The sequence below is a fragment of the Mytilus edulis genome, chromosome 11, assembly GCF_963676685.1.
Source record: "Mytilus edulis chromosome 11, xbMytEdul2.2, whole genome shotgun sequence".
Classification (NCBI taxonomy): Eukaryota; Metazoa; Mollusca; class Bivalvia; order Mytilida; family Mytilidae; genus Mytilus; species Mytilus edulis.
In genome coordinates this window covers 34,663,290-34,673,787 of record NC_092354.1, presented here as the reverse complement: position 1 = coordinate 34,673,787, position 10,498 = coordinate 34,663,290, and the positions used below count along the sequence as shown (strand labels likewise).

The 10,498-nt window shown below is 33.1% G+C and overlaps 1 protein-coding gene across 1 annotated transcript; it reads left to right on the top strand.

Annotated features, from left to right (window-relative positions):
• The first annotated feature begins 5,842 nt into the window (after positions 1–5,842).
• Positions 5,843–9,877, top strand: LOC139494214 (probable ATP-dependent DNA helicase RecS). Its single transcript, XM_071282387.1, has 3 exons — positions 5,843–6,152; positions 7,328–7,481; positions 8,923–9,877. The coding sequence occupies exons 1-3, from the start codon at positions 5,843–5,845 to the stop codon at positions 9,863–9,865; spliced, it is 1,407 nt and encodes a 468-aa protein (XP_071138488.1). The 3' UTR covers positions 9,866–9,877.
• The last annotated feature ends 621 nt before the right edge of the window (positions 9,878–10,498 follow it).

The window sequence follows — 10,498 nt, the reverse complement described above, 5'->3', positions numbered from 1 at the left end:
GATACAGGAGGAAAAAGTGCATTTCTACATGCAATAGATTTGAAAATTTCTATTTCTTCTGAATCGTACTCTAAAATTCTTTTAATCTTTTGCTGATTTTCCAATATAAAAGATTGGTCTTTGACTGTAATTAAATTAGTTTATTAAATTTAGCCCGACAAGTCTACTCAACTAAAATATTATTAGTTATTTTTCTTGGAAAATGCCATAAACTGGGGAGAGTTAAATTATTAAATATCAGTAAATTATTAATCATTAAATATGTTATAATAAATACACAATCAAGTTGTGCTATAAAAATATTGTGGATGTAATTTTTCCATTTTTTTTTTTAAATAATTTATTGAAATAAATATAGTTTCAATATTACATCGTATGCGGTTGTAATGTTTGTTTTTAGTTGTAAAATGTCTCATGACACCATCTTTCAATTTGTAATACGCCAACGAGAAATAGCCCAAAAGTGAAAAAAAAACTTTCACACCATGTTTTGTACAATTGAAGGCAATCAGTATAGAGTTTGAGAAAATATTAGTGGTTATGAATCTTAACTTGATAACTTGATAAGTCCAGATTACAAGGGTAGGCAAGTGTTATTATTGTTCTTAAAATAGCTTATATCTATACTATTAAACGAGAAGACCTCATTTTGGGTGTCGCTTCTCCTCCTTCCACAATAAATTAATCATCATGCCTCTGTGTCCTATAGGTAACATGTATAGTCGTATTTGTCATCCATTCTTATAATCATTCAGTTGGGGTTATTTTGGGATAAAAACGAAAAAGAATGCGTCCGGATATTTTCCCGTCATTGGACAAAACTTTAAGTCAGATTAGACTTCCGGTTTGTGTTTTTCTGTACTTTGAACATAAAAAGACTATGAACAAAGTATATACATTTGCTTTCTGCTGTCAGTTTGAGTTCTAGCATGTATCATCCTTGCTTAACGTGTCTCAGTTTGGGTTATTTTGGGAGGAAAACGAAAATGAATAATATTTGCTATTTACTATCAATTAGTTTACAGTGGCGGATCCAGAACTTTTCATAAGGGAGGGGGGCACTGACTGACCTAAAAGTGGGGGTGGGCGTTCCTCTCATGCTTCAGTGATTCCCCATATAATCAACAAAATTTTTTCAACGCCCCCCCCCCCCCCCCCCCCCAGGGATCCGCCTATGGGTTACTATCAACGGCGGTGGAAAATAGGGGGAGGGCAAAAAATGTGCCCAGTCCCTAAGTACCTTTGTCTTTTGATATCTCTCCTGAAATTCTCCAGTCAGTATATTTTTTTTACAGTTTACATACGCTCTATTTCCCGCGATTTTGCGGGTGTGTTCTAGTATTTTTTTAAATTGATAACTTGTATTTCAACAAACATTTTTGTAAAGTAATATAACCAGTTGCTTATAAAAGAGAACGATTTTATGGTGTGTTGTATTACCTTTTGTCAGCTGTGACAAGGCTGATGTTACAGGTGCAGCTTGTGGTTGTCCACAATGCTAGTATAAAAACATGTTATAATTTGTGTTATGGGCTTTAGGACTAAAATCTATTTCTGTGTTTTTCTGTGTTACTTATAATACAGGTCAGCAGTATTTATAATGAATATATTATGGCAAATGAAATTAAAATAGAAAATAATATGTTTTTTTTTATAAGCCAGAAATCAGAGGAACTTTCCAGAGCTATCAAACAATGGATAAGGAAGAAAAAAGAGAGCGCTTCTCAAACGGTCAAAGTGCACAGACCTATTGTTGTAAGGGAAAAGAAAGGGATTACTAAAATAGCAGTTAAAATATATTTGCTACTAATTAAACGAATAAATTGATTATTAATATCCACAAAGGAATAACCAGTTGCTCCGCAGGGCGCAGCTTTATACGACCGCAGAGGTTAAACTCTGAACGATTGGGGCAAGTATGGACACAACATTCAAGCTGGATTCAGCTCTAAATTTGGATTGTGATTAAATAGTTGATACAGCATAGGTTTCTGACACAGAATGAATGTGGTCTAATGAACTTTAAAAAAAATTTGCCTTTGAGCAATTCACTATGCTGTTGAATATTAATCCTCTCAAAAAAATGTTTGAAGAAATTTTCTTTTTATTTATGAAATCTGAAATGAAAAAAATTAACCCCCAATTTTTTTTCACATCCCCTTTTCCCTTATTTCAAAACTGATCTCAATTCAAATTTCTAATGAAGTTTGCAACAATAACTACTCATTTAAATACATCATAAAATATTAAAATGTAAAAAAAGTGCTTGTTATTACTGAATGGTAAAGATTGTTTTAATCTATCAGTTGGTAGTAAAAGTGAATATACATTGTACATTGTATAAAACAATGATTTATGTTGATTCAACTACTATTCTGGACAAAGAAAGATAACTCCAATTGAAATCCAATTGGAATTTCTTGCTATTGCACAATATTGTGCAATTAGATATTTCTTGCTATTGTGCAATACTGTGCAATTAAAAATATTTGCTATTGCACAATACTGTGCAATTGAAGATTTTGAAGATTTCTTGCTATTGCTGAATACTGTGCAATTGAAAATTTCTTGCTATTGCACAATACTTAATATAATAATTTTGGATCCTGATTTGGTAAAACTTGAAAACTGGGCCCATAATCAAAAATCTAAGTACATGTTTAGATTCAGCATATCAAAGAGGCCCAAGAATTCAATTTTTGTTAAAATCAAACTTAGTTTAATTTTGGACCCTTTGGACTTTAATGTAGACCAATTTTAAAACGGGACCAAAAATTAAGAATCTACATACACAGTTAGATTTGGCATATCAAAGAACCCCAATTATTCAATTTTTGATGAAATCAAACAAAGTTTGATTTTGGACCCCGATTTGGACCAACTTGAAAACTGGGCCAATAATCAAAAATCTAAGTACATTTTTAGATTCAGCATATCAAAGAACCCCAAGGATTCAATTTTTGTTAAAATCAAACTAAGTTTAATTTTGGACCCTTTGGACCTTAATGTAGACCAATTGGAAAACGGGACCAGAAATTAAGAATCTACATACACAGTTAGATTCGGCATATCAAAGAACCCCAATTATTCAATTTTTGATGAAATCAAACAAAGTTTAATTTTGGACCCTTTGGGCCCTTTATTCCTAAACTGTTGGGACCTAAACTCCCAAAATCAATACCAACCTTCCTTTTGTGGTCATTAACATTGTGTTTAAATTTCATTGATTTCTATTTACTTAAACTAAAGTTATTGTGCGAAAACCAAGAATAATGCTTATTTGGGCCCTTTTTTGGCCCCTAATTCCTAAACTGTTGGAACCAAAACTCCCAAAATCAATCCCAACCTTTCTTTTGTGGTCATAAACCTTGTGTCAAAATTTCATAGATTTCTATTAACTTAAAGTTATAGTGCGAAAACCAAGAACATGCTTATTTTGGCCCTTATTGGCCCCTAATTCCTAAAATGTTGGGACCAAAACTCCCAAAATCAATCCCAACCTTCCTTTTGTGGTCATAAACCTTGTGTTAAAATTTCATAGATTTCTATTCACTTTTACGAAAGTTAGAGTGCGAAAACTAAAAGTATTCGGACGACGCCAACGTGATAGCAATATACGACGAAATTTTTTTCAAATTTTGCGGTCGTATAAAAATAACAGACAATTCAGAAATCAGATGGCATGGTGACAACAGAGAAAGTCGATGGCTTAGAGACAACAATAAGAGCAAATGGCTTGATGACTATCACTGTCATGTGGCACAGCTTCAATATTTTCAATGTCTTGACTTCCTTGTTGACACTTCTTAAACGGAAGGAATTGTGCAGTAAAATTACAACAGAGTTGGCATTATTCCTGCCCACTCTTCCTATTTCCTAAACTAAATCCAGTAAACTTTTCGGTGACCCATATAGTATGATGCTATGACATACTACCACATCAATACCCATTTTAATGCAGTGGTTGAAATTACAATTCTAATATCAATAGACATTTAAACATAGACTCTATTATTTTATTTTTATTTTTGTCCAACCAGAGACTTACACATTGGCACCTTACTTGTAGTGTTTTTATACAATTTTAAAACTTTATTTATGTTGTTGGCATACATCAATGTTTTTGAAAAATCCTGTCCTTAACGTTCAAACGAGTCTATAATCAGAATTTTCACTTTTTTAATAACAAGTTTAATATTGCTCTTGTTTGGAGACGCATTCAATCATAAAACTCAATACTGGAATAAGCTGGGAGGGGCACATTATCTTTTTATACGAAAGCAAACATTTTTGGTCGTATATTGGTATCACGTTGGCGTCGTCGTCCAAAGACATTTGGTTTTCGCACTCTAACTTTAGATTTAGTAAATAGAAATCTATGACATTTAAACACAATGTGTATGACCATAAAAGGAAGATTTTAGGTGTTTTGGTTCCAAAAGTTTAGGGATTAGGGGCCAAAAAGGGCCAAAATAAGCATTTTTCTTAGATTTCGTACAAAAAACGTTAGTTTAAGTAAACAGATTTATGATCACAAAAGGAAGGTTGGGATTATTGAACATGACAAAAAACCTCTTCCTCCCTACATAAAATTGAAACGATGTAGAGAATTCATAAAAATCCTGTCAAAATAAAAATAGTGAAAATAATTCTTTGGGTGCGTACCTTTTTGAGGCATTATTCTTGATATATCTTGTTGCATGTAGAATGTTTTTATCTTCAAATTGTTGTTATTAATTCTTGTTTTTTTGTTTTCCTTATTGATTGAATCGTCTATTCCTGAGGTTTGTTTCTTTCTTTGTCTCTATCTGCTTTTCAAACATTGATCCAAGCGCTCTTCTTTTTTAGGGGTATTTCTTAGTATTTAATTACTTTCACACATTTTTCAGATGTTCCCGGCAACATTTGTCTCAGTTTGCAGGTTATGTTACTTTCTGTTTTCTTGCTGTGTTATTTTTGGGTTGTGGATCAGAATCTATGTCTTATCTCATGAGTTCTATTCTTTGTTTTTGCTTTCTTTCTCTATCCTTCTTTTTAATGAAGTTTTTTTCAGTATGACATGTTGGCTCTTTCTTTTTGCTTCATCAACCTATTATATTCTTTTTTGTACTGACATAATGTTGTGTACTCCTTGAACTAATACTGCTCTTTTTTACAGGAAGTTTAACTATTAAAGTTGATGTACTCGTCTCATCATCTTGTGTATCCATTTTACGTTTTAAATATTTTTTTTGACGAATATTTTGCAACTGAAGTTCTTTGTCATACTTCTGTAATGCCCACTCTGCAGGTTTTTTTCTTTTGCAGTTCTTTTTTCAGTTTTTTTCTCCTATTTTGACTTCTACATTTTTGTTTTTGTAAATACTGCTCATATTTTTCAGGGTTCTCTGTCTTGAATTTATTTCTATATTCTGTGGATTTATGCGGCATTTTGTAACTGAAAAAATGAAAAAATGTTTATATATATATATATATGAATGCTGTCGATTATTACAACCAGTAATTTAAGTACAAATATAGCTGAAAATGTTTGGTATCACCTAGAAGCCTGATAAAATAGGAAATCTTGACATAAATAGTACTTTGAAGGGTGAGCTTTTTGCAAATTATTTAAGTTAGGTTGGTGACTCATCAATCTAATTGAAATTAAATCTCTCACTCGCTATTTTTTTATTCTTGGTCGCTGCGTGGGAGATCTAACAACATCCCATTTGACAGGGCGTCAGAGCTCAAAATTTGAATAAATTTGCCACCTTTTTCTGACCAATGAAAATCGTTTCCGAGATTTCTTTCAATCCAATCAGCGATCGTTTTATTACTGATGTTCGGCTCGGCATACAAAATGGCGACGTCCAGTGATTCGAGTGAAATAAATGAAGCGATAATTAAAATTCTTCCTCAGTTCGGAGTTAAAGAGTTAAAAGCAGAACAAATGAAAATTTTGAAATGTATGATATCGAGAGATGATTGCTTGGCCGTTTTACCAACAGGATTCGGCAAATCCTTGCCTTTTCAAATGTGTATTCCTGTACAACGTGAATTGCATATTAATGACATTGGTAAAATAATAGTGTGTTGCCCGCTAGTTTCAATCATGAAGGACCAGGTTGAAAGACTCCAGAAGATACCAAATCTTAAAGCAGTGTATATAGGTAACTATAAATTTGCTTCAGCTAGAAATGTGCAGTCATTTGGGAAGGGGTCCTGTACATGTGTACATTTGTACTTGTCTATTTTGGGATTCTGCTTATTTATTGGGGGTCTACATTTGTATGTTTTGGCCTGCTTTTACTTTAGTGGCCCATATAGTTTAGAGAATGGGTTAATAGTAATTAATAAATACTAGTTGTTAGGGGTTAGGGTTATTTAAGTGCTCTATATGGATTGGGACCCCTCATGTGGTTCCTGTATTTCAGGGTAATTGGGATTAATTTACATCTTGTACATAATGAATATGAGACTATTTATTTTATCTAATGCAACCATATCCAAACACATTATTCTGACTCGGTGTCAACAAGTCTTTGCTTTTAATACTAGCCGTGTTATCATGTTATGTAGGGGGAAAAGGCACGTACCAATTTTTTGTTGGACTCAAAAAAGGGGGTCAATTTACCGTCAAACCACTGGGTGGAATAATTGTACAACTTGGGGAGTCCCGGACCGCTAATAAGTCTACTCTGTTTGTCTAAAAAGTCAACTCTGACAAAGTATTAAAAGAGTTTGGACTAATTCAATGATGAAACATTTATTACCAATAAGAAATCACAGACAGTCTATTTAGGTCTCTATTAAAGACAATTCAATACCTTTGATATTTTTGGCACATCCCCGTTTTTAGGAAGTTACGTATCCACCCCATGACATGGAGATTACTAACAAAGATTAAAAAAAATGACCAAGCGTGGAGATTTTAATTTATAATTAGTCTAGATTGACATACAGTAACTAAACCAATTTATCCTTAATTCTATTCATTTTTTATATAAATATAAAAATAAGAATGTATGTCATGTATGTGGTATGATTGCCAATTAAACAGCTCTCCAAAAGACCAAATGATGTAGAATTTAACAATGATAGGTCACCATATGGCCTTCAGCAATGAGCAAACACATACTGCATACATGTAGTAAACTAAATACAAGGCCATTAATTAATTGACCAATGCAAAACAATTCAAATGAGAAAATACATCAGGCTGAATGATTTTGCATAAAACACATGGAAACTAAAATAAAAAAAAATGTGAAATATAATGATGCACATGGTGTCTTGTCCTATGGACACATATTTTTGTATCTATAATGAATATTTTCTGTTGAAGGCTCAAGTTCTGATATCAGTGAGGACATGAAGGATGTTAACATCATCTATGCATCTCCTGAGACACTGGTTGGAGATCCTATCTGCAGAGAAGTCTTAAAGACTTTACATGTGTCCACAATTGTCATTGATGAGTTTCACACTATTGCAACTTGGTAAGAAAATTTAAATGATGCTTTTTAATCAACAAAAAAATGTACACTTACATGACTTAAGCTTACAATGACGGTAAATTGAGAAAACAAATCTTTCTTAACCTGGTTATCTTACAGAAAAATCTACTTGTTAATTAGGTGTATTGTGACCAGTGGGCTTCATCAGCTGTTTCAATGTTATAATTTTTAGTTCATGTACAAATTTGTATAGTGCTAATAATAACAAAATAAAGTTTAAAGTTGCACAATATTATCAATTCTCATTTTTGCTTTTCATTGGGGAACAACCATTTAACTGCAAAAGGGGGGGGGGGGGGGGGGGGGGGGCTATGTTTTTTTCCTAAAAAAATAATCTGATTCCCAATTTGATGAAAAAAAATATTCTGTTCAAGGAGATGACAAAAAAAATATTCTGAATCCAGATTCCAGATGGTATTAAATTTAGAAAAAAAAATAATCTGATTGATAGCTTTGACAAATCAAATAAAATTGTTTGTGCGAACCACGAACAAAAATGTCTGGCCCTGACAAAAAACATAGCCCCCCCCCCCCCCCCACCCCCCCCCCCCCCCCTCTTGAAGTTAAGTGGTTGCTCCCATAGTAGGTGCCCTTGATTGGGTGATTTCAATTGGGATCAAATATTAAGTTGCAACATGCAATATATGTACTAATCAAGATAAGTACAACCATCTAATTATATTAAGCAACATGAAAATGAGATGGCTTCTACTACCAATGTGAAATGATTACTAAATTGAATGCTATTCACCAAAAAAGATGCAAAGCATATCTAAAATATTTCTTATTATTGCATAGCAATATAATATTGCACTAGTGCAATAAATCTTCAAAATTCATGACGTCATCAACGACAAAATCTTAGTTTAAACCAATTTTCACTTTCAAATATTATATTGCTATACAATAAAAGGGTTATTGCATGAATATTGGGGAATATTGTCCCTCGTAGAACATATATTGCACTCGCAAGCTCGTGCAATATAAAATTCTACTCGGGACAATATTCCCCAATATTCATGCAATAACCCTATAATATAAAAATAAGAAAATGTGGTTTGATTGCCAATGAAAGAACTCTTCAACAATGAACAAATGACATAGTTAATGACTAATGGGTCTTCAACAATGAACAAAAACATACTGCAATGAAAGCAATAATAGGCCTTATTTAACATTGTTTAAGAACAAAACAATACATTTTGTAAATGAAAAAAAAATATAATGATATACAACAGCAAACAACAACCACTGAATTACAGGCTCCTGACTTGGGACAGCTAGACACATACATAATAAGATGGAGTTAACATGTTTGTTGTTGCAAAACCCTCCCCTAGCCTGGTGCAATGTTTTAACTGCATTATGAAATAAGAACAAACTATACATATCTGTTGCTAAATTATCTAAATTTGTATTTCAGGGGAGAAGATATTGATGGGAAACTAGCATTCAGAAAATGGTTCCAGCACATAGGAGAAATTAGATCCATATGTCCCACTGCCAGTGTTCTCGCATTAAGTGCAACATGTACATTAAAAATAAGAAAGCGTGTAATGAATGCCCTAAACCTAAGCCCAGATGTGACTGACATTACAATGTCACCAAACAAGGAAAACATTAAGATTGTGGTCAATAAAGTTAACACTGAACTGGAGATAGCTATGTGCTGGCTTATAGATGGCTTGCATAAAGAGAAGGAAAATTTTCCTAAAACATTAATTTATTGTACATCAATTATAGACGTTTCTAAAATGTATAAATATATATCAAATGAACTCCCTAGTTATATTGGATACATTGATATGTATCATTCAGAGAGTACAACATCAAGAAAAGACAAGATTTTAACGGAACTTAAAAAGCCAGATAGTTCTTTACGAATTATCGTAGCCACCTCAGCACTGGGCATGGGTGTTGACATCTGTGACTGCCAAAACATTATTTTGTATGGTGCACCGAAAACCACACTTGATCTTATTCAACAAATGGGTAGAGCTGGAAGAAATGGTAAACCTTCTTTGGGACTAATTCTGTACAATTCTTACAACAGTAGGCATGTTGATGTAGACGTTAAACAAGTGTACAGCAGTAAAGATTGCCGCAGAACAGCTTTACTTCAACCTTTCTTAAAGAAATCCGACATGGATAAATTGAGAAGTGTAGAAACCAGCCACACATGTTGTGATCTTTGTGCTTTAAAATGTAGTTGTGGAATATGTGAATCTTTACCACTTGAAATAATGTTCACAGACACATCAAATATAAGTGAAAGTGAATCTGATTCCAACACAGAAAGTTATGACTGGGCTGAGTATGAAGCTGAACTAATGGGACTACCAGATCTAGACATTTGTGATGATTAAAAAAGAATATGAAATGACAAAAGTAGTAAAATCATGTAAATAAAGCCATTTTTTTCCAAAGTTAACCGCATATAATTTACTGTTTGGTCAAATGAGTTGTATGAGTGTGACAATGCCAATGAGACAGATAAATTCATTTGCCTTTCTGTTGTATCTAAATGGAAAAAGGAAAATGGTTATCATTACCAATGAGACAGCCAGCAACTTTTCATATCTAGGCACCTGTTGTAATTAAACCACCTTTCCAAAAGAAAGTTCACTGATATGTCTGTCCCATAAAAATTTTTCTCAGCCACTTCCTGAAATTTTGTATCAGGCTTCATGTCAGCATTTTAGATGGGTACCTTAAAACGACTAGATACATGTCTGTCAGAACCTCGCTTCAAGCTTAAGGTTCAAGTTATATCTTAAATACTATTTAGCAGTAGGTCAACTATATGTGGAATATGGAATGATTGTAAGCACAAAAGGTGTACATATAAATAAGAAGATGCGGTATGAGTGCCAATGAGACAACTCTCCATCCAAGTAACAATGTATAAAAAGTTAAAACAGTTATAGGTCAAAGTACGGCCTTCAACACGGAGCAAAAGCTCACATCGAACAGTAAGCTATAAAGGGCCCCAAAATAAC